This window comes from Castor canadensis, chromosome X (genome assembly GCF_047511655.1).
Source record: "Castor canadensis chromosome X, mCasCan1.hap1v2, whole genome shotgun sequence".
NCBI classification, from domain to species: Eukaryota; Metazoa; Chordata; class Mammalia; order Rodentia; family Castoridae; genus Castor; species Castor canadensis.
The window spans coordinates 5,559,352-5,585,560 of NC_133405.1; the positions used below are offsets into that span (position 1 = coordinate 5,559,352).

At 37.2% G+C, this 26,209-nt stretch overlaps 1 protein-coding gene across 4 annotated transcripts in view; it reads right to left on the reverse strand.

Moving 5' to 3' along the window:
• The window catches only part of Tmem185a (transmembrane protein 185A), a 95,619-nt gene that overhangs the window by 11,231 nt on the left and 58,179 nt on the right, over positions 1-26,209 (reverse strand). For 3 of the 4 annotated variants that reach the window (XM_074063163.1, XM_074063162.1, XM_074063164.1), the window contains 2 exons: positions 5,600-5,776; positions 3,114-3,321 (listed from right to left, as the gene is read on the reverse strand). In XM_074063163.1, the coding sequence (XP_073919264.1) occupies positions 3,114-3,321; positions 5,600-5,776 (385 nt within the window). Of the gene's footprint in view, positions 1-3,113; positions 3,322-5,599; positions 5,777-21,950; positions 22,049-26,209 lie in introns of those variants that run through there. The other variant, XM_074063165.1, reaches the window with a different exon arrangement.

The window sequence follows — 26,209 nt, forward strand, 5'->3', positions numbered from 1 at the left end:
TCAGCTCTTCTCCTTTTAGTTAATTTTCTCTGGAAACACCCTAACAGACATATCCTGAGGTTTTGCTTTACTAATCTCCTAGGTGTTTCTCAGTCTAATCAAGTTGACAATCAACAGCTTTCTGTGAATTTTGTTACACCATCTTCCTACACAGATGAAATGTATTTTGATAGTATTCTCTGTCATTTTCTTTTCCTCTTTCCTCTCCCTAGTCCCATCAAGCAGTCTCACTGAAAGGTGTTGATTAATAGGAGGTAGGGTGGGAGAGGTTAGGGACAGTAATATAAGAGGCTAATCTGGTTAAAGTACAATGTATTCATGGGTGAAATACCATGTGGAATCCCCTTAGAACAATGAATATACACTTAAAAAAATGAAGGACAGGAATGCAAACAGGTCCTCTTAGAGGGTGAGTATTAATGGGAGGGGAGGGCGAATGGAGAGGGTGCAGGAGGGTGAATATGGTTGATGTACTTTATATACCTGTATGAAAATAGAACAATGAAACCTGTTGAAATTGTTTTAAGTAGGGGGAGAGGGGATGAAGGAGAGTGAGGGAGCGAGTGAATCTATCCAAGGTACATTGTAAATACGCATATAAATGTCACAATGAAGCCCCCTGTACAACTAATATATACTAATAAAATGTTTTTAAATTTATGATCAAAGGCTCCAAGAAAGAGAGACAAGGACAGTGCTGCTGGTGTGAAGAAATGCTCAGCAGTATCTGGAGATCCAGGGTGGTCAACGATCCAAAGAGATGAGGACTCAAAGGGGCCTCCTGGCCTTGGCCCTGGGTACTCATGCCAGATCTTGCGGAGGAAAGGGGTGAATAGGAACTGAGCAGTAAGGAATAAGACAGTGAGGAAACAGCATGCTTGGAGGAGCTGTTCTGTGAATGGAGTAACAGCTAAGCAAAAGCTTGCAGCTCCTGCCTTTTTATTTTCAATGAGACAGAGCGAAATTGCTGGGGTACAGCTAAATTCTCGAGCAAATGCTGAGGGGACAGATCTGCAAAGAGGGAGGCTGGAGGACAGGGAGGTCTTTAAGAGGAGGACAGGTTGCAAATGGCTCTGGGGAGTAGGAGGCTGTCTGCACAGAAGATGGTAACAGGTTGCACAGTGACAGGAAGGCCAGCTCAGTGTTGCTCAATTGGCTTCCATTACGGCAACCCCAAGAAGCCACAGTAGAAATTTGTTTCCTAATTGTGCCTCTCATGAAATTTTAATACCACAGATATTTTAGGTAATAAACTGTATGCATGCCTGTGCTTTATTCATAAAAAGAATAAGATTTTCCCCACTCCTGTCCTCAAACAAATTTTCATCTCTTGGGGGCTGGAGTGCTATGGCCCTATTAACACGTGGTCTGGCTGAAGCTAGAGACTATTAACAAGTGGTGGCCCAATCCATGAATAATCACATGACATTTTTCAGCAGGCCTTGGCAAGCAGTCATAGGGAAGCAGTGCAGAAGAGAAGTGGATAGACTGCTGAAGGTTTAAGGAACTACAGGAAGGGCAAAATGTGGTCCAGGAGTGGTACCCTCCCTCTGTAGTCTACACCTACCTACCAGCCAACCTGCACCATGGCTTTTTATCAGTTCCAGAGTAGTAATCACCCCATTCCAAGGCTAAGCCTTTCCTGATGCTCTGGTTCCTGATTCCACTGGGTCCCACAGGGCCTTGCTCCATTACCATCTATTCTCTGGGCACCTTCCTTTCAAACCTATACCTGGGACAAAGGCTCAGCCTCTGGTTCCTATGGCCTTTCCAACATAACTGCAGTCTCCTTCCTCTCCTCTTTATCTGCATAGCTCAAAACAGGGTTCTACAGTTGCCCCACTTATCTACAGAGGATACACTACAAGACTCCTAGCCAACAACTGAAACCGGAGATGGTACCAAATCCTTTATGTACTGTTTCTTCTAATACATACCTATCTATAATAATGCTTAATTTATAAGTCAGGCACAGTATGAGACTAACAATAGCGATAATAAAATAGAACAATTATACTACAATAAAAGTGATGTGAATGTGGTGTCTCTCCCAAAACATCTTACTGTATTGTATTTTCAGACCATGACTGACCACAGGAAACTAAAACCATGGAACGGAAAACCACAGATAAGGGGGGCTACTGCCTCCCATTAGTATAAAGCTTTGAGTCCTCAGTTTGCCTGCAGTTAAAAGTACAGGCTTTGGAGTTAGGAAGACTGAGATGGAATTATGGCTGTCACTTAATGTGTGGTCACAAACAAATTACCTTTTATGGGAAAAAACTGCATCTACCTTGTAGGCTTGTTATGAATATTTAATAAGGTACCACTGCATGTGAAATGCCTATCCAAATGCCTGGCACACAGTAAGTAAGCCATAAATATTACCCACAACTACTTTCACAACTACTATTACTAGTTCTGATTTTTAAATTCATCTGTGTCTCTTATATTCTTAGGCAAAAATGCTTGGCATATAGTAAATACTTGATAAATGTTTACTGAGTAAATAAATAAACCTATGGGCAAATTAGGATAAACCAACCAGAGAGCAGTTGAGGAGCTATTAACATGGGGTGTGATGGAGTAAGGTGGTTAGTTTTATGAGTCAATTTGGCTGGGCTACAGTACCCAGTTATTTAATCAAACACTAAGGTACATGCACTGCTGTGAAGGTACTGACTTTAAACAAAGATTACTCTTCATAATGTGGGGTGGATGGGCTTTATCCACTCAGTTGAAGGCTTTAAATGCAATGACTGAGGTTTCTTGGATAGGAAGAAATTTTGCCTCAGAACTGCTGTATCAAATCCTGCTGGACTCAAACCTACATATCTCAGACTTGCTAGCCTGCAGTCACGTGGCTCAATTCCTTAAAATCAATCTCTTTATTTATCCATCTATCTATTGGTTCTGTTTATCTGGAGAAACCTGATGGATACAAAAGGCTACTAGCCTAGAGAGAAAGTCAAGAAAGAGAACTATTTGAGTTATCTTCTTTTGTTTCCTTATATACCATGATCTAAAGTTATTGATAAATCTGTTCCTAACAAAGGCAAGAAAATGACATTAGAATAACTTTCCAAAACATCTTTAAACATATGAACTCTCACCTCTAGTGACCGGTCATGTCGAAAGCCCCAGACACAAGCTGCGACAGACACCGGGGAAACAAAGAAGAGTGGCATGAAGACCAGAAGCCAGAAATGGCTCCCTCTCTCAATCCTGTCACAGACCAAGACTTCAAACATCAGCAGAAGCAAGTGGATGCCCACAGCAATTAGCATGGCTTTAAACTCCACACATGTTTCTCCTTCTGCTCTAAAAAGGGACAAAAAACCAAAAACCAAAACAAAACTTCAGTTCAAAATTTCCACTATAAGCAAGCAGTCCAGGAAAAATACCAACTTGTGTTAACATTTTGAATTTTACTTGTAAATTTGACAAAACACAAAGGAAAATCAGGTAGAAAGCTAACTTAATCTTTTAACAGTCTTTTTCTTTTCTTGGTGGTATTGGGATTTGAACTCAGGGCCTCATGTTTGCTAGACAGGTGCTCTAACTCTTGAGCCATGCCACCACCCTGTTTCTACTTTAGTTATTTTTTAGATAGGGTTTCACATTTTTTCCCCAGGGCCAGCTTCAGATTGTGACCCTCCTGCCTATGCTTACCCACATAGCTGGGACCATAGCCAAAACCACCACACCTAGCTTATTGGCTGGAATGGAGTCTTGCTAACTTTTTGCCAGGCTGGCCTCTAACCATGATCCTCCCAATCACTGCCTCTCAAGTAGCAGGGATTACAGATGTGAGCCACCTTGTCTGGCCCAACAGGTAGTTTTTCTAACATCAAAGAACCACTACATGAGAGGAATTGAACACTACAAAGCAGTAATGTTTTAAATGTATAAGTATATAAATCAGAATTATTATTTCCCTGACAATGTACATAAATACTTTTCTTCATAACTTTAAATTCAACTGTAAGAGTTACTTTCAAGATTTTTCAAGTTGATTGCTTCTATTTTTAAAGTCTGACAAATATCTCTGAAGTCTCATGATATTCATCTCTAATTGAATTAAAAACCATACAAATGACATTTCGTGCAGTACTATAAACGTAACTAGCTTTATGAACAAGTGTGGGTTATATTCAACGAGATAACAGCAGCTCTGTTAGGTGCTATTTTACAATGCAAACAAAAATATAATTTAAAAAATTTCCTTTATTCCATTAGGATGAATTAAAACCTGCAGATGAAAGAGAAAGAAGGAAAGTTAAAACTCTTCACAAACAAAAGTAGTTCTAATTGCTGTTTAAGTATCATCATGACCTTAACAGATTAACAACTCAAAAAAAAAAGGTCACAAATCAGGAAAATGCTTTATAATGCATCTGAAAGGCCTATGATGTTCATCAGAAATACAGAGGAACATTTCTGACATACATGTATTGTGGGTATAAGTACATGTGAGTTTAGTACAGAGATTATTCCTGTAGGACCCAACAGTGTTCTACTGGTTAATGTTACACTCCATAAATTTAACCAAATTCACACAACAGTTCCTTACCTTTCTCAAAAAAATCTTAAACCAACAGAGAAAAAGTTCAATAGCTTCAAGTATTAATAGAAACTAACATGCTAACTTTTCATTCTTTTAAGGAACAAAATTTAGATATCTGAAAATATCTCATAAAAAAGATGTACAGCTACACAGGTAATCAATCTTTCAGAAAAAAATCTAAGAACTTTAAAAGAGCTACATAGCTCTTTGTATAGCTACTTGAAAGTGCCTTGATAGCTATGTGATGTGTATTTTACACTACCTAAATAACTTCTGCTTACAGTTAATAATTAAGAATTTTAAATGCTGAGATGGTTCCAAATTCTATACTCTTCCCACATGAGCAGTTGCATGTTATCTTCCTTTACCCTCCCCACCTGCCTACTGGGCATTGCTTCATTCCTCATCTTCCTGGTGAAGGCTTAGAACAGCTCCCACTCTCCAGTCTCCCTGTTTTATGTATTGTGTCTCACAGAGAAAGGAAAGACTCCCACCGAGTTAAGATACACCAGGTTGTACCCTCTGCCTTTCTCCCAAAAGCTCGGCCTTCCTTTCCTCAATCCCCAGCTCCTGTCTAAGGCACTGATGGGCTTCTGGCCAAGCCACCTCCCTAGAAGTAGAAGTCTTAAAATCCCAGGACTAAGAGAGTGGGGCAAGAGAAGTCTTAGTTCTAAAAGTAAACTGGAAACAGATCCCTGATGATCAAGGCTAGAAGAACACAGTGGTTTCATGCTTCTCAGTCTGGTAGCACATAACAATTCTGTGTTTGAGGTACATTTTGGGTTATACAGATATTTTGTGAACTGGCTAAACACTGAACCACCCAAACTAACACTGCGTTTGTAAGAAAATACATACTGAACGACTAATTTTTAAAAATACTGAAGAGATACCAGTTTGCCTGTACTACAGTTCTTATAACATCCCAGAAAGGAAGAAAAGAAAATGATCTTTACTTTATCATGTGTGTGAAAAAACTAAGTTATTTCTCCCTCAGGATAGAGACCAATGGGTTTTATAAAGCAATCTTACCGATATTGAGGATTTCGCGCCCAGACTCCAGTTCCAACTGAGGCTCCAACAATGACCATTATCTTCCACAGCCATATTGGAGCAAACACAGCCCAGTAACTCCACTGAATGATACCATCCAGACGAAGGGCCAGCAGCACAGAGAACAGCAGCAGACAGGCATAGATGAGGAATTTACTAGGAGAGAAGTAAAATTATTAAAGAAGATTCGTTTTTACAAACAGGTGATAATGAAATGGAGAGGCATGAAAGCAATATATTGCAGCTCATAAAAAGAGTCTAACTCAACAACTGTTTATTGAAAAGCCACACTGTGCTGGGAATAAGAGAGACATAAAGAAGACTAAATAAGTTTTCTGCCATGAAGGATTTCCTAGTAAGAGGCAATCCACATAGAAACACACAATTAAAACACAGCATGACATTTGCTGAAATGGTGCCATGGGTAGGGTACGATGGGAGTCAGAAGGAAATATGAGTTCTGTCTATGGTACTGGGAAGCAGAGAGGTGGTAACTATGGAGCTGGTTCCAGAGGATACATGGAAAGCTGCCAGGCAGGAAAGGAAAGGAGAATGAAGAAGCACTCTACTTGAGCCACTTTGCCAACAAATGTGCTTTTTTTGGTGGTACTGGGATTTGAACTCAAGGCCTCACACTTGCTAGGCAGGTACTCTACCACTTGAGAAGGAAGCACTCTAAGCAGAAAGAACTTGATATACCAAGACATGGAGACTGGAAAAGTTTGACATGTTCAGGATATGGTGAAATTCTATCATTAACTGATTATTTATTTCTGTTTGTTAAAAGGTAGCACTTTGTATAATATATGTGAATAAAAAAGAAAAAGGCAGCCAGCTACCATGTTCATAAGACATTTACATTTAAGTGCATATGCATGCATCATACTTTCTTTCCTTTTTTTTTTGCAGTCTTGGGTTTTGAACTCAGGACTTCATGCTTGCTAGGTAGGTGCTCTACTGTTTGAGCCACACATCTAGCCCTCTTTGCTCTGGTTATTTTTGAGATAGGGTCTTGCTTTTGGCTGGGCTGGCCTGGGCTGTGATCTTCCTATTTATGCTTCCTGCAGTAAGAATACTACCACGCCCAACTATTATTTGAAATGGGAGTCTCAAAACTTTTTTGCCCAGGCTGGCCTCAAGTCATGATCCTCCCAATCTTTGCATCCTACATAGCTAGGATTATAGGTATGAGCACCCAGCACCCAGAAAGTGCATGTATTATACTTTCAATGGCTGACTAAATTACACAAGCACACACCAAGCACACATTCATATCTCACATAAAAAGTTGGTGTAAAGTGTTTCCTTATAATGTTAATTAGAAATCACACTGTTTAGCACTTCTACTTCCAGTCTTAAATCCAGGAAAAGGATTTACTTTCCCACCTTAAAAAAGGAACTGAAAAAATACACAAAACACCAGTTTTTGGACATTAGGCAAAAGGCAGTAAAGAACAGAGAAGGAGGAAGGAAGGAAATAAAGGGGATACATCTTAGTATTGTCCCAGTTTACTGACTGTAGGCAGTTTCCAGCTACAGCAATAAGGTAGTTACAACATAATCCTGTTAAGAATTACGTTAAACTAAATGGTTTAAATGCTAGTTTAAAGACAGATTATCATATTGGGCAAATAAGAAAAATAACCATACATTGTCTGTAAGAGAACCACTATAAACTCACAGATTAAAAGCAAAAGAATAGATAAAGTTATAACAAAATACTAATGAAAGAAAGCCATAGTGACTATATTAGTATATATTTTAGACTTCCATTGTTGCTGTAACAAATGACCACAGACTTAGTGGCCTAAAACAATACAAATTTATAATTTGAAAGTTCTGTGTGACAGATGGCCAAAGGAGCATGGTCTGTTATCTGGAGATTCTGGGCAGAATATGCTTCTAAGCTAATTTCAGGTTGTTAGAAAAGCTGAAAGACTCCACCACAAGACCAGTAGATCTGATAAACACTTTTGGCAAAGTAGCAGGATATAAAAGTCAAATACAAAAATCAGTAGCTTTTCTATATGCCAAAAAACAAACTCACTGAAAAAAAAGTTAGGAAAACAATCCCATTTATAATAGTCTAAAAAATGTCTAAACATGACTTAATCAAATACGTTAAAGACCTCTACAATGAAAAGTGTAAATCACTATAGAAAGAAATTGTAGAAGACATTAGGAAATGGAAAGACCTCCCATATTCATGAATCGGCAGAATTAATAGATTAACAGTCAAAACAGTCATATTACCAAAAAGCAATATACATAGATTCAGTGTAATCCCCATCAAAATTTAAATGGGATACTTCACAGAAATGTATTTTTTTTAAATTATAAAACTCATATGGAAACACACAGACCCAGAATAGTCAAAGAAATCCTGAGCAAGAAGAACAATTCTGCAGGTATCACAATACCTGTTCAAATTATACTATAGAGCCATAGTAATAAAAATAGGCACCCAGGACAATGGACTAGAACATCCAGAAATAAGTCCACACAACTATAGCTATATGATTCTCAACAAAGGTGCTAAAACCACACATTGAATCAAAAAACTGTTTCTTTAACAAGTGGTGCTGGGAAAACTTTATGTCCAGTTATAAAGGCATAAAGTAGATCTCCATCTCTCACTCTATACAAACAATCAACTCAAAATGGACCAAAGACCTTAATGTAAGAAGCCAAAACTTTGAAACTATGAGAGGAAAACAAATCGGAAACACTTTAATATACACACATATGCAATGACTTCCTGGATAGGATTCGAATAGCTCACAGAATAATGGCAAGAATTAACAAATGGTGTTGCATTAAATTAAAAAGCTGTGCATAGCAAAAGAAATAATCAAAAGCAAAGAGACAGACTGCAGAATGAGAGAAAATCTTTTTGCCAGATAATTCATCCAACAGGGGATTAATATCCAGAATATGGAAAGAACTCGAAAAATTAAACACCAAAAGAGAGCTGGTGGAGTGGCTCAAATGGTAAGAGCACCTGCCTTGCAAGTGTGAGGCCCTCGTTGAAACCCCAGTGCCACAAACAAACAAAAAAACCAAAAGAGCAAATAATCTAATCAATATATGGTCAAATGAATTGAACAAATGATTTTCAAGTGAAGAAATACAACTGGCCAATGTAAATACAGGAAAAAATATTCAATATCTTTAGCCATCAAGGCTAAACACTACACATTTTACCCTAGTAAGAATGGCTATCATCAAGAAGACAAAAAGCAAATGCTGGTGGGGATGTAGGAAGAAAAGAACTCTTATACACTGCTTACAAGAATGTAAATTAGTCCAGCCACTATGGAAATCAGTACAGAGATTCCTCAAAAAAATTAAAAATAGAACTTCCATACGCTCAAGCTATATCACTTCCATTTACATACCCAAAATAATCAATGTGAGTTTATCATAGAGATACCTGCATACCCATGTTCATTTCTGCACTATTCACGATAGCCAGATATGGACTCTGCCTAGGTACGAGCAAACAGATGAATGCATAAAGAAAATGTGTTATATACACACTAATGATTTTATTCAGCCATTAAAAAAAGAATGAAATTATATCATTTCCAGGAAAATGGATGGAACTGGAGTTTGAAATATTTAAATGAAATAAGGAAGATTCACAAAGACAAGTATCCCACATTTTCTCTCATATGTGGAACTGAGGGAGAAAAAAGACATAAAATTAAAAGGGTGGATAAAATTATTAGGGATGGTGGAAGGGGAAAGTGGCAGGGGAAGGAGGGATAAGAAAGTGTAATAGAGGGGGTCAAAGTACATTATATGTATGTATGGAAATATCACAATGAAGCCCCTTACTTTCTAAAATTAAAAATACGTTAAAACAGCACGTTACTAGGACAAAAACAGACACGAATACCAGGGGAACAGAACAGAAGACCCAGATATGAATCCATGCAGCTACGCCCACCTGATTTTTGACAAAAGTGACAAAAACATAAGATGGAGAAAAGACAGCCTCTTCAACAAATGTTGGGAAAACTGGATTACTGTCTGCAGAAAACTGAAACTAGATCCATGTCTTTCACCCTGTATAAGTAACAACTCAAAGTGGATTAAGGACTTAATATAAAACATGGAACTTTGAAGCCAGTGTGGGAAAGAGCAGGGAATACACTGGAACTAACAGGCACAGGCAATAACTTCCTAAATAGAACTCAAAGGCTCAGCAACTAAGAGAAACGGTTGACAAATGGGACTACATGAAATTAAAAAGCTTCTGCACAACAAAAGAAATGGTCACCAGACTGAAGAGGCAGTCCACAGAATGGGACTATACATCTGACAAGGGATTAATAACCAGAATATACAGGGAGCTCAAAAAGCTAAACTCCCCTAAAAAAATCAATGACCCCTTGAAGAAATAGGCAAATGAACTGAATAGAACTTTTTCAAAGGAAGAAGTCCAAATGGCCAAAAAAACACATGAAGAAATTCTCAACATCCCTGGCCATAAAGGAAATGCAAATCAAAACCATGTTAAGATTCCACCTTACTCCTGTTAAAATAGCTATCATCGAGACCACAAACAACAACAAATGTTGGTGAGGATGTAGGGGGAAAGCAACCTTCATGTATACTGCTGGTGGGAATGTAAGCTAGTACAACCACTATGGAAAAAAGTATGGAGGCTCCTCACAAAACTAAAAATAGAACTGCCATATGATTCAGCAATACCACTCCTAGGAATGTGAGTCAGGTTACAACAAAGGCACCTGTACAGTCATATTTATTGCAGCACTATTCATAATAGCTAAGCTATGGAAACAGCCAAGATGCCCCACTACTAATTAATGGATTAAGAAAATGTGGTATTTATATACAATGGAATTTCATTCAGTCATAAAGAAGAATGAAATTTTATCATTTGCAGGTAAATGGATGGAATTGGAGAACACCATCTTAAGTGAAGGCAGCCAGGTTCAGAAAACCAAACACCACATATTCTCTCTTATATGTGGAATACAGACCCAAACAAATACAAGCAATATCATGAAGAACAGGTTATGTTAAGAGGGGGTCACTTACGAGAGAGGGAGGGTAAAGGAAGGTGAATATGGTTGATGTACTTCCTATACGAGAATGAATACAGAATTTTTAAACCTGTTGAAATCACTATGAGAAGGGGACTAAAAAAGGATAAAACTAGAAGGGATAAACCAATTCAAGTTATAACACACACACACACACACACACACACACACACACACACACACACCTCTCTATAATATACGTATATATATGGAAATATCTCAATAAAACACCTTGTACATCTATCTTAAACAAACAAAAATGTCATTTTTCTTTTCTTCTTTTTTTTTTTTTACAAAAACAAAGAACAGGAAGGTAAAACAGGTCTTGTCCGGTGGGTGAGTACCAGTGGAAGGGGAGGATATGAGGAAAGGGAGTCAGAGAGTGAATACAGTGGAAATATTCTGCACATATGTATGTAAATGGAAAAATGAGACCTGTTGAAACTAATCCAGGAATGTGGGGAGTGAGGATAAAGGAGAATGATGGATCCGGTGAATTTAACTATAATAAATTGTAAGAAATTTTGTAAATGTCACAATGTATCCCCAGTACAACAATAATAAGAATAAAGTATTTAAAAATAATGACCTTCAAATAAGAAAAAAAAACAGGTGTGAAGCCAGGTGTGGTGATACATGACTATAATCCCAGCATTTGGAGGCTATGTCAGAAGGATCATGAGTTTGAGATCAATCTGGGCTACAAGGTGGGACCCTGTATCAAAACAAAGAAAACAACAATATGTACCACCCACCCCCCAAAAAATCTGTAGAATACAAATTTCTATCAAGTGCACATGGAACACTCGTCAGACTGAATTTGGGGCCTTAATACAAGGCTGACCAAATTTAAAAGGATTGAAATTAGGCAAAGGAAATCTGTAAGCACAACGAAACTGAAGTACAAATCAATGACATTTGGAAAATTCTCAAAATACTTTAAAATTAAACACCATACTTCTAAATAGTTGAAAGAAAAAGCCTGTTAGGAAAATTAGAAGATATTTTATACTAAATGAAAGTGAAATACGTACCAAAATTTGTCATATATACTTAAATAAGTACTTAAGAAGGAAATTTTTGCATCAAATACATTAAGAAAGCTCTCAGGCTTCTTTTGAAGCCGAAGTGGAGTGGCTCAAATGTTAGAATGCCTGCCTAGCAAGAGTGAAGCCTGAGTTCACACCCTGGTACAACCAAAAGGAAAAAGAAAAAAAGAAGCTCTCTAAATTAGTACAATCATTATGGGAATCAAAATGGAGGTTCATCGAAAATTTCAAATAGAACCATCATATGATTCAGTAACTCACTACTGAGTATATACCTAGAGGAAATGAAATCAGCATGTGAAAGAGACACTTGCATTCCCATGTTTATTGTGGCACTATTCACAATAGTCAAGATACAAAATCAAGCTAAGTGTCCATCAAAGGATGAATGGATAAGGAAAATATGGTACATATACACAATGGAATGATCCAGCCATATAAAAGAATGAAATGGAATCAGTGATTATTATGGTAAGTGAAATAGGCCAGGCACAGAAAGACAGGTACCACATGCTCTCACTCATATGCAGAATCTAAACAAGCTGGTCTCATAGAAATTGAGAGTAGAGCAGTGGTTACCAGAAGCTGGGGAAAGTAAAAGGGAGGAATGGGGAGAAGTTGATCAATGGGTACGAAGTTATATAGTAAGGAGCAAGAAATTCTGGTTTGTTATTGCACAGTTGGGTGACTATAGTTAACAGTAATGTCCTGTACCCCCAAAAAGTTGGAAGAAGAGATTTTGAAAGTTATCACTACAAAGAATGACAAAATGTTTGAGAAGACAGACATGTTTAACCTGATTCAAACATTGCATAACGCATACATGTATCAAAACATCACATTATCCTATAAGTATATTTTTATGTATGTGTTAAAAATAAATTTAATTTAAACAAGTTAAACCTAATACATCTACTGACATATATATGCATACACACATACATAATAACATTAGCAACTAACATTTGTTAAATGTTTATGGAATGCCAGGTACTGTGCTGTTCTTCAAAGCATCATCTCACTTAAGCCTCACAGCAATCCTATGGGCAATTCAATTATTTCCATTTTATAGCTGTTAAAAACTTGTCCGAGAGCTCAGTTTGGATTCAAACTAACATCTACTTGACTCCAAAGTCCCTTTAATGGAGTCCTTTTAATTGACTTTACACTGATAACATGTTTAAAAGTGTAACTAAACTTTGAGCAGTTCATAGCTACCTCCACTGGGGGGCGATTTAAGAATGGTCTTTATATACTTTTGCTTGGGATATTTGATTTTTCTTCAAGGTACAGGTACTACTTTCACACTATACAATGACATAAGAAACTTCAAGTGGAAAAAAGGGGGAGAGGCTTATAAGGAGATTGTACCTACAAAATTAAACTTAGAAGTGAACCTCCAAAATAGTAAATTGCAGTGGGAGTACCATCAGATTTGGAGGGTATGTTAACCAGAATATATATAGCCTCTCATCTGTAAAATTAGGTAACAATTTCCATCTTACAGGGTGGTTGTGAATGTAAGATAATCAATATGAAATGTGCTTTCTGTAAAGCACTACATCATGTTTGTTTTTAATTTCTACTTTCAGGACTCCTTTACACTTAAAAATTACTAAGGATTCCCCCCCCCCCAAAAAAAGCTTTGTTTATATGGGTTGTCCCTATTAATATTTATATGATATTAGAATGATTGTTAAAATTACTATTTAAAAGGAACAATAGTAAACACACATTACATATTAAATAAAAATTTTATGAAAATAACTATTTTTTTAAAAGCCAATACACATTTAGTGAAAGGAGTAGCACTTATTTCTATAGGTTTGTGTAATTTAAAATGTATGGCTTCATAGAAAACATCCAGATTCTATTATCTACATTTGCATTCCTTCCATTGCAATATGTTGTTTTGGCTCAAGAATCTGAAGAAAACCCAGCTTTACAGAGATATATAGTTAGAAAGAACTGATTATTTTAATAGTTCTTTCATACAATGGTGTATATTATTCAATAGGATACTACAACTCAACAAATGGTAGTTTCTTAAAGGTTAACTATAAGGTGAAATCTGAAATCCTATCAATGAACTTTTTGTACTCTGCTACATTAAAATTTTCTGGTTTCTTTTATACTCTCAATGACTTTTATCCTTACATGATTGTCCAACACCGTGTAAGTCAACTAGAAAATATTGGTTTACTGGGTTATGAAGATCTTTCAGATGGTGACACATTTCACTAGATGATAGCAAAATAATCACATTAGTTAATATTACCACCTACTTCACTACAAATGTTTTAAGCACTGGGGGCTGTCAAGCTCATGATGGCAGACACAAATTTGAAAGATGTGATTTTCCCATGAAAGCCCAAATTTTTATCATTTTCCTTGAAGTAGCAGGTTCACTTCTGGCATTTTCAAGAGAATGTCTGCCAAATACCCTAATACAAATAACCACAGTCTTGTCTGTTAGTTGGCTTTCAAAATAAAAATAGCGTTCCATAAAACAGCAGCTTGAAACTCAGGCACATGAGTGTTTTTCCTTGATTCAAGCTGTTGCCACATGTCTATAGCAGATTTCTCATTATTCCCATTTCATCACATGGGATATTATATTTGATATGTATTCAGGGGTCAAAATTAAATGAAATTAACATTTTTCTACTTCTGCAGCTGGCATTTTAACTGTGTGTGTGTGGCCATGAAGAATCTAATGAGGACTAGTGCAGTTGGTGGCCCTTCTCTGATGCATGCCCAGGTATCTGCTGTTTAACCCAACTCTGGTTTTGTACCACTTCTGCCAATTGTTGGTCCAGAGAAAAAGCCCAACATCTTAATATTATTATGAAATAAATTTGACCTTACAGATCCCTGGATCTCAAGGTCCTCCAAGGATCTGTGGAAAAATATGATAACCACTGCACTAAGTATGTGTTACAAAAAACAAAGACGGGCTTTTACAAAATGCTACAAAGAAAAAAGACAGCTAACACTGAAAGACACCAAGATAAGAATAACTTCATCTCTTAGACTTTGGAGAAGAAAAGGCCTTTGGGGGGGGGTGCAAAAACTAATAGACTTGAAATTATCACAAACACAGTAAATAAGAAAACACCAGGGTAGGGTGTGTTCCAAAACTGAGAACTAGTTTGTCAATGAAAGCCTGTGGCTACAAACATCATAACCAGAAACAAAAGGCCTTGAAAACAGAATATTTAAAAGAAATCAGTGAACTGGGACATTAACAAATACAAGGATAATGGCAGACATAGGATTTACAGGTAGATAATAAATAAAGGTAAATTTTTTTCGAAAGGAATTTCACAGTATAAACAAAAATAGATGGGGAATCTAAATTCTGTAAGCTAAATTCATTATTCTCTATAAAAGAGTTTTAGACCTAACAAAAGAATGTGGAATCAACAAAAATACAAGTACCAAAATGTTTTAAATATTAGAAAAGTGATCATCTTATAGTTTGACATAATTTAAAGGGAAACTATGAGTTTCATGTCTGCTACACAAAAAGAAAAAGAAACAAATGAAATTACAAGAAAACAAATAATGGTATAAAATATAACTTGTGATTCACTTGTTGGAGTTAGAAAAATATAAATGGATTGAATGTCCTTAATGTTATTACTACTGCTGCCATACAAAACTACCACAAACCTAATGGCCAAAAAAAAGCACAAACTTATTATTTTATGGTAGCGGAGGTCAGAAGTTCAATATAGTTCTCTCTTAGCTAACCTGCAGGTGTCAGCACGGCTGCATTCCTTTTGGAAGCTTTAGGAGAGAGTGTTTCCATGCACTTTATAGCTTCTAGAGCTGATACTTTCTTTAGCATATAGCCCCTTCTTCCATCTTCAAAGTCAAAGTTCAGTCTTTCTCATTGAATCACTCTGACCTCCTCTTTTGTCTCCCTCTTTTACATTTAAGGATCCTGTTGATTATATGGGTCCCAATCAGACAACGCAGAATGTTCCCACCCAATTAGAAAACTTAAGTCTAGCTGCTACCTTAACTCCCCTTTTCCACAAAATATAAAAAGAAAGGCCACTTACTGGATTTAAAAATTTTCTAAATTTGTTGCATTCAAGAGTCACACTTGGAAGGGAGAATGGTGGAGGGGCTGAATTTAAGAATGAGATCGTTGATATATTGCAAGAACCTCTGTAAATGCCACAATGTACCCCCACTCAGCACAACAATAAAATATTAAAAAATAAACTACTGCAAATGTCTTTAAGAATATTCAAATCAGTGAATAAATGGTTTGCTTTACTTTAAATTTAGTCTAAACATTATTTTTTATTTGCAAATTCATATATTTAGTACTAATATGTGTGAAAGAAATGTGAAAGGTGTCAGAATCAAAATGGAGTTGCTTGTGTCAATCTTAAAAGTAAATAAAGCTGGGAGGTTATGAAGGAAGAATGCCTAATAGTAACTGTCATTAAAGTCTTGCCAGGAGCCTCCAGTTGCACAGAGGCTACCACAACATATAAAAACTATCTTTACAAGGACATCTGTCTGACAACTACCTGTTCAAACTTGCACCGATGCCACTTTTATTATTAATGATTATTGCCAAGGATTATTGTTTCAAAATATCTGCTGTAATCCTCTTCATTTTTATCTTTTAAAACTTTTCCTTGCCTCAACCTCTCTGAATACACTCATAGTTTACTATTCCTATTGCAGTGCTTTGGTATTCTCAAATATCATTATTCTTTAGAAAACAGATGCACTTGGAACCAAGGTCAAAGGTCAAACCAACTACAAGATATATCTGAGATAACAAGGTTTATATGCTTGGTTGAAGATAAAACAGTTTACTATTACAGTTATTTGATAAATTAGATTTCAAAGAATAAAGCATTAAAATGTTCAACTGAATTATAAGAAAAGTCTAAATAATGAAAACTAAACCACATAAGCACAGAATATGGAATTAATTTGACAATTTTTCTTACAGATACCTGCACACCCATGTTTATTGAAGGACTACATATAATAGTAAATCTGTGGGATCAGCCTAGGTGCCCAACTGATAAACAGGTAGAGAAAATATGGTACATATATACACAATGGAGTACTACTTAGCCATAAAGAAGAACAACACTATGCCATTTACAGAAAAACAGATGAAACTGATTATCATTTTGAATGAAATTAAGGCAAGTTCAAAAAGCCAAACATTGCATATTTTCACTCATATGGTATCTAGGTCTAAAATGACAATAATAAAGTGAGACATGAATGTATAAGGGGGTCTAAGGGGAATTGAATCAGTAGGTGGAGGAGAGGATAAGAGAGGATATCAGAATGTGAACAGGTTCAAAGTACACTACATGTATATGTATGAAGATGGCATAAGGAAACACACCAAACACTATTTGAAAAGGGGGAGAGAAAAATTAAGGGAATATAATGGAGGAAGTGAACTTGTTCAGAGCATAGTGGATGCATCTATGAAATTATCACAATGCAACTCCCTTGCAGTATTTATGATAAAATAAAAAAAGAATATACAGAAATATTTACATTGCAGATTTCTGCATACTGCTATTAAGTCATAACAGATAAACTAGACAAGGTTCCCAGGGAAACTCTGGAAATGAATAATAGAGTAGATAAAAATAGCAGGGTTAGGTTAAGAGTTAACTAGTAGGACAAGAAAATACACTTTATATACATAAAGGTTTTTTTGCAGGTAGAAAAAAGATCATGGGACAGCATGATAATAAATGATAAGCACATATCTAATTAAAATTTATTTTTTTGTGGGACTGGGGTTTGAACTCAGGGCTTTGCACATGCAAAGCAGGTGCTCTACCATTGGAGCCACACTACCAGCTCCCTGATTTTGTTTATTTTTATTTTTAAAAATGTCTTATTTATTTTTTGGTGGAAGTGGGGCTTGAACTCAGGGCTTCACGCTTGCAAGGCAGGCACTGTACCACTTGAGCCACACCTCCAGCCTCTAATTAAAGATTTAAAACAGTATTTGAGTTTGAGTGCCTGTTTGAATGTGGGATAGAGGTGAAATAGTCTCTTCTCTCACAGTGTTCAAAGACTAATAGAAGTAGAGAGGGATGATGTATCAACAAGTAATTACATACCATGGCAAAATAGGGGACTTGTGAGATTCATTCCCCTGGAAGAGCTGGGAAAGGAGATGGGTCTCGGCAGCAGGCTGGGGATAGGAAATTCCAGACAATGGGAATAAGATTTGTAAAAGCCAGAGACAGGATTTGTTATGTCAGGAGACTGAAACACAGAATCTGTTCTGTAAATCCTGATTGGTGGGACACTGGAAAGACTGAAGAAAGGGCACTGGAGTGAACAAGGAAGAGGCTGATTGAGGTAGAATGCTATGGGAATTTGAATATCATGGTAATGTTCTTAAAACTTATTAGTAGGCAATTGGGAACAATTGTAGACTTTCTGAGCAGGAGTGACATAAGGTGTATATGTGTGTGCAAGGTAGATTGTACTCGGTAGAGACTGAAAACAGAAACACAATTCATAATAAACTAACAAAGATAGACCGAAAATTGCCAAAAACATATGGATCTTTTAAAACACTGACTCATTGAGTGGTATAATAGAGCTGATGAGTCTATTTGCATAAACTCTGAGTCTTATGGAACATAAGCACAATGAAGATACCAGACAGTGCTGAAGTAAAGGATTAAATAATCTCTTAGAAAGCATTTATTGCAGGGCCAGGCAGGCAATACTTTCAATAAATTTAGTTTCCTTTCTTAAATAATGACTAAGGATGAAACACAATATTATTCCAGAATATTTAACACATTATTAAACACAAGTATAACAACAAAATGCCTGGGCTGCTTCCAAAGCAAAACTAAGCACAAATTTATCTACTCCAACAGTTTAAATAAAAGCAAAAAAGAAAGAAAGAGGCAAAGGGAAATGAACTGAATTTCCATCTGAGAAATCTGGGAAGAAATAATAAGCCAAAATATGGAAATAAAAATAAAATTACAAATATAGGCATAAAAACAGAACAGAAGGTAGAGATGAAGAGGCCAGCCTGGGCAAAATGTTAATGAGACCCCTCCCATCTCAACAAGCTGGGTGTGGTGGTTCAATCCTATATTCACAGCTACTCAGGAGGCGTAGGCTGGAGGATCGTTGTCTGAGGATAGCTGGGGCAAAAACACAAGACCCTATCTGAAAAAGACTAAAAGCAAAAAGGACTGGGGAGCCCTAAGAAATAACAGCTGATTGTTGGAAAAAATTAAAGTAGAAAACTGATTAAATAAAAACATAAATATTAAGAAATTTAAGAGAGATAATCTATATACATTCTTTTAACGGGAGAAGGAAGAACAGTATCTCGATTACACCAATACATTTCAGAGCAAATCCAAAAGATGACTGCATATCAAATAAGAAATATCAAACCAGATCGGCAAGAGAATGATGTTGCAATAACAGAGACAAGAAAATTTATCTTTTAAAAAATAGTTATAAATAGTCATAAACTACTTTGAGTTGCTTTCAAGAAACATTCAGACTTTCCTTAATTTTTTTTTTTGCAAAGCAGTAGCAGAGTTTTATTGAGAGTGATAGTGAAAGCAGGAAAATACACTCCTGAAGAATGGAGGGGAGCAGACTCTGAGCAAGGTGGCTTAAAAAGCAGTACCTGTAGCTCAAGAGCCCAGACTTTGCTTAATTTTCCACAAACTGGCAAATGGAAGTTCATATCATTACTCAGCTCTAGCATTAACCACTGCTTCCTAAATTTCAGCTTTTCTAATTCTACCTGTTTTCTGTTCTGACAATTGAATACCACAGGTTGGGTGATTTATAAAGAATAGAATTTCATTTAGCTCATGGTTCTGGAGGCTGGTAAGTCCAAAAGCATGGCACTGGTATCTGCTTAGCTTCTAGTGAGGACCTTCTTACTGCATCATAACATGGTAGAGAACATCATGTGGAATGACAGAGCAAGCTATTAGCATGGGTCTTTCTTTGTCCTGTAAGGACAAAGATGCCTTATAAGAATGCCCCACCTGCATGATCTCATCCAATTCTAATTACCTTTCAAAGGCCCTACCTCCAAATAAGATTAACATATGAACTTTTGGAGGATATATTCAAATCACAGCATCCTGTCCTTGGATGCCCAAACTAATGTACTTCTCACAATGTAAAGTATATTCATTCCATCTCAAAAGATTTAACTTATCCCAATATCAACACAAAAAAGTACAAAGTCCTAAGTCTTATTTAAATCAGACATGGGGTCATTCCCATTCTCACTCTAGAGATGACCCACTTTCAGTCTATTAAAAGTATATTCCTTTCTTATAAACTTTACTATCATTTTCATTATAAAAAATAAATCAGATAAGGGTGAGACTCAGCATGATTCACCTTAAGGAATCTACCTATGAAATGAAGAGAAGTTATTTATTTCCAAAGTACTATGGTAAGACTGAAACAAGACATTCCAAAAGGGAGAAATTAGGCAAAAAGAAAGGACTAACCAGCCCCCAGTAAGTAAAAAACCCAATAGGGGCAGCCATTAAATCTTAAAGACTCCAGAATAATTCTCTCCATGTGCTGTCTCCTAGACAAACTGGTGTAGATACTGCACTCCCAAGGCCTCAGGCAGCCTAACCCTTATGGGTTTTCTTGGCTCAGTCTACTTAGAAGTTCTCCTAGGTTGGAGTTCCATGCCTTTAGTTCTCTCAGGCTGGTGGCCTTACATTTCTGGGGTCCTGGTAGTGGTCCTGCTTCCATGGCTCCACCTAGGCAAGCCCTCTGTGGCAGATCCACCTCCAACCTCACATTTCCACTCAGTACTGTTTTACTGTAGGCTCCAAGTGATGGTTTGGACCCTATGGTAGGTTTCTGCCTGGACCCACAGGTAATCTGAATTCATCCTTTAAAATCTAGGTTGAGGAACTTTTGCATCCTCTAGGCCTGCAAAATTAACACCACATGAATGCTGCCAAGGTTTAAAAGGCTTATGCCCTCTGAGCAGCAACCTGAGCTACAGCTGGGGCTCAGGAGTGGCTGGAGTGATCAAAGAGCACTGTACCAGAATTGGAGGGGCAGAGGTGGAGGTGGTCTTGGGCAGTGAGACTGTGAATGGTGCCCTGGGCTTGTCCTCCAAAATCATTCTGTCCTCTTAGAGCTGTGGGCCTGTAATGGGAAAAGCTATGAAGATCTCTAAAGTGTCACTGCGGGGTGGGGGGGGTGTCATTCTTCCACTGTCTCAATGAGCTCTTGGATCTGTACTGATCTCCTTAGTAAATAAGTCATTTGGTCAACACCCTTGGTTTCCTCTACCGGAAATGTTCTTTCATTCTCTATCACATGGTCACAATGAAAAATTTCTAAATATTACCATTGTTTCACTTTTAATTATAAATTCTGTCTTTCCCAAAAAACTCTACCTCAAAACTCCTAGACACCATAAACAGCTTCAGCAATGTAGTAGGATACAAAATCAACTTACAAAAATCAGTAGCCTTTCTATACACCAACAACGAACAACGTGAGAAAGAATACAGGAAAACAACTCCATTTACAATAGCCTCAAAAAATCAAATACCTAGGAGTAAACTTAACAAAGGATGTGAATGACCTCTATAAGAACTACAAACCTCTGAAGAAAGAGACTGAGGAAGACTACAGAAGGTAGAAAGATCTCCCATGCTCATGGATTGGTAGAATCAACATAGTAAAAATGGCTATACTACCAAAAGCAATCTACATGTTCAACACAATTCCCATTAAAATCCCAATGACATTCATCACAAAGACTGAAAAATCTAACTTAAAGTTCATTTGGAAACACAAGAGCCTGCGAATAGCCAAGGCAATACTCAGCAAAAAGAGCAATGCTAGAGGTATCACAAAACCCGACTTCAACTATATTACAGAGCCATAGCAATAAAAACAGCATGGTGTTAGCATAAAAACAGACATGAAGACCAGTGGAACAGAATACAGGCCTCTGATATGAATCCACACAGCTATAACCACCTTATTTTTGACAAAGGTGCCAAAAACATACGATGGAGAATAGACAGCCTCTTCAACAAATGTTTCTAAGAAAAGTGGTTATCTGCCTGCAGAAAACAGAACTAGATCCATGCTTATTACCCTGTACTAGTATCAGCTCAAAGTGGATTAAGGACCTTAATATCACACCTGAAACTCTGAAGTTAATACAGGAAAGCGCAGGGGACACTCTGGAAGCAATAGGCATAAGCAAAGAATTCCTCAGTAGAACTCCAGCAGCCCAGCAACTAAGAGAAAGAATGGACAAATGGGATTACATGAAATTTATTTTTTAATTTTTATTTTTTTATTATTCGTATGTGCATACAATGCTTGGGTCATTTCTCCCCCCTGCCCCCACTCCCTCCCTTACCACCCACTCCGCCCCCTCCCCCTCGATACCCGGCAGAAACTATTTTGCCCTTATCTCTAATTTTGTTGAAGAGAGAGTATAAGCAATAATAGGAAGGAACAGGGTTTTTGCTAGTTGAGATAAGGACAGCTATACAGGGAGTTGACTCACATTGATTTCCTGTGCATGTGTGTTACCTTCTAGGTTAATTCTTTTTGATCTCACCTTTTCTCTAGTTCCTGGTCCCCTTTTCCTATTGGCCTCAGTTGCTTTTAAGGTATCTGCTTTAGTTTCTCTGCGTTGAGGGCAACAAATGCTAGCTAATTTTTTAGGTGTCTTACCTATCCTCATATCTCCCTTGTGTGCATTCGCTTTTATCTTGTGATCAAAGTTCAATTCCCTTGTTGTGTTTAAAAAGCTTCTGAACAACAAAAGAAATGGTCTTTAAAATGAAGAGACCACCCACAGAATTGAAGAAAATAGTCACTGGCTATAAATCAGACAAAGGACTGATAACCAGAATAGACAGGGAGCTTAAAAAACTAAACTCCCCAAATCAATCAACCAATAAAGAAGTGGGCAAGTGAACTAAACAGAACTTTTTCAAAGGAAGAAGTCCAAATGGCCAAAAAACACATGAAAAACTGCTCACCATCCCTGGTCATAAAAGAAATGCAAATCAAAACCACAACCTCACTTAATAGCTATCATCAAAAACAGGACCAATAACAAGTGTTGGCAAGGATGCAGGAAAAAGGAACCCTCATACACTGCAGGTGGGAATGTAAGCTAGTACAACCACTTTGAAAAGCAATATGGAAGCTTCTTAGAAAACTAAACATAGATCTGCCATATAATCCAGCAATCTCACTCCTGGGGATTTACCCAACGGAATGCGACTCAGGTTATTCCAAAGGCACCTGCACACCCATGTTTATTGCAGCACTATTCACAATAGCCAAGTTATGGAAACAGCCAAGATGCCCCACTACCGACGAATGGATTAAGAAAATGTGGTATTTATGCACAATGGAAATTTTTTGGACAGCAATGGGGTTTGAACTCAGGGCTTCACACTTGCTTGGCAAGCACTCTACCACTTGAGCCACTCCACCAGCCCCACAATGGAATTTTATTCAGCAACAAAGAAGAATGAAATCTTGTCATTCACAAGTAAATGGATGGAACTGGAGAACATCATCTTGAGTGAAGTTAGCCAGGCTCAGAAGGCCAAAAATCGCATGTTCTCCCTCATATGCAGATTATAGACCAAAAACAAATGCAGTAATATTATTGGACATGTGTCACACACTAAGGGGAGAACACGTACAGGAGGAATAGGGAAAGGGAAGGAAACCTAAAACTTGAATGTAGTTGATGTGTTCACTGTAGAGGAGTAAATAAATTAATCTTTAACTGGCAGAGGCCACTATGGGAAGGCGATCGGGAAGTAGTAAAGAGGTCTGGTAGAGATGCACCAATTCAGGCTGTAATACACATGTACATGGAAGCAATGCTAGGAATCTATCTCTCTGTATAGCCATCCTTTATCTCAAGCTAGCAAAAATGCTATGTCTTTCTTATTATGTCTTCAACAAAAATGGAAAAGAGGACAGAACAGGTTCTGCCTGGAAGTGAGGGGGTAGGGTGGGAAGAGGTTGTGCGGGGAGTGTGGGGTGTAGGGGGGAGAGATGGCCCAAACAATGTATACACATATGAATAAATGTTTAAACAATTTAAAAAAAGACTTGAAGAGAGATTTGAAGGCTTTAAAAAATAAATAAAACAAAACAAAGCAAATTCCATCATTAAGTCATCTCTTTGTTCTCTTAATTCAATTTAAGTGGTTGGAAGTAGCCATACAACAGCCTGAATGCTTTGGTGCTTAGAAATTTCTCACCAGATATCATTTATTACTCCTTTTTTATTACTCAATTCTGCATTCTACAAAGTCCAAGGCCATGTACACAGTGCAGGTAAGTTCTTTGCAACTTTATTGGTCTTTACTCCACTTTTTGGTACCTGTTCTTCAGTTCCATATGAAATCTCATCAGGTTTTGAAAGGCCTTTAGCATGCACATTTGTATCAACATTCTGGTCAGGACCACCTAGGGTAATCTTTGAGAAGTTCCAGACTTTCCCTAGTCTCCTCTTCTGAGCATTCACCAGAATTGCCCTTAATGCTGCATTCACAGTAATACAGAATTTTTCTACCATTTACTTCAAAACTGTTCCAGCCTACAGCCATTACTCAGTTCTAAAGCTACTTTCACATTTTCAGGTGTTTGTACAGCAATAGCCACATTCCTGGCACCAATTTTTGTTTTAATACACTCTCTACTGGTATAACTTAGTTACTGGGACTGGGTAATTTATACATAAAAAATTAATTTCTTATAGCTCTAGGGACTGGGAAGTCCAAGAGCATGGCACCAGCAACTTCTTGCCGTATCATAATGTGGTGAAGGGCATAACAAGACAGAATAAGTCTGCTAGCTTGGGTCTTTCTCCTCCACTTCTTATAAAATCATTAATGTCACCACTGGGTGCCCCACTCTTATGATCTCATCTAATCCTAATCACCTCTCAAAGGTCCCGCCTTTGAATACTATTAACGTGAATTTCGGGATTAGGTTTCCAACACATGAACTTTGTGATGACACATTCAAACCACAGCAACACAAGATGGATTTATTCCATCCTCATCTGAATCTGTCAATTAGTGTATAATCACTAAGCAGCATAATATGGGTAAACCACAAAGTATGTGTCCTTTGAAATTTACATGAAGTTTTCTGCTGGAGCTCAAATTCTGTCTGATCACTTTGTGATGGGGGTAAGAGAAGACAGGAGAGAGGAAATATATGCAGCAAAACTCTGAGTGTAAAAGTTCTAATATCTGTTTTCTACAAATCACAATACTGGTGGACTTTTTTAAAACTCATTAGGTTTCTCCTCTGGAAGCTGCTGGCTTAACTGAAGTGTGTATATATGCACGTATACACACACACACCCATACTGCTCTGCGTGACACATCCCTGTCTATGGCTTTAGATAATGGCTCCAATTGACATACTACTGACATTTCACAAACTGTTTTTCAAAAAAAAAAAAAAAAAAGGACTGTGCCTCTTATATTGGGCAGAATCTTATTAATCAAATTTAAATTTAAAATATTTTAGTGCAAATTTTAACTGACTTTAAGATGAAAAATGTTTTATAACACTTAACCAGTATATATAAAAAAATCACAAAATCCCAATGAAAACAAATCTTCTAAAGGAAGATTAAAAAGAGCCCAAGCCAGTGGGACAATCTCCATTCAAGCTCCTTATCTGCCATTTCTCCCCAGTGTGGTCTTGGGTTGGTTAGTTAGTTCCCCTAAGCCTATCTCCTCATCTGATTTCTCATGTATTGATTCATTAGGATAAGGGTATATGAAATAACTGGTGAATGAAACATTTTACTTATTACAGCTCTAGTAGTATTTTGAAAGTGAAAAGTTCTGCCACACTGGGCTAACAATCTCATCTAGCAATCATTTTTCTTATGATTAGGTCAGAACTGACAATGACTAATCATCAGTTAGTTATAAAGTATCTATCTCCAGAGTTCAAGTTAAGATCTTTATTTGAAATTCTAATCACCTTGTATAGGTATGACCCAGCCAGGCAAAGCAATTATAAACCTCCAGTTTGATATTAGGAAGCTTAACTCTGGAAGGCCTAGTAAACTAACACTCCTCCAATACACTGTCTCTCTCCTAAAACAAGATTTTCCAGTGGTACATGTCTATTTGTACTCACTATCTATTCATTCAGCACTTTTACTCAGTGCCTCAAAATCCTGGCCCTCAAGAAATCACAGCCAAGAAAAATATGTATGTAGTTATTATGTAGCTATCAAGCAATGGAAATGATATTTTAAAAACCAGAAATTATACATTCAGATGAGGCTTTTCTAATTTAACCAGTCTCCTGGGGAGGCAATGCACTAAGGCCAGTAAGTCATTTCTCAAACCATCTTTGGAGTATTACTCTTGGAAGGGCCTTGAGAG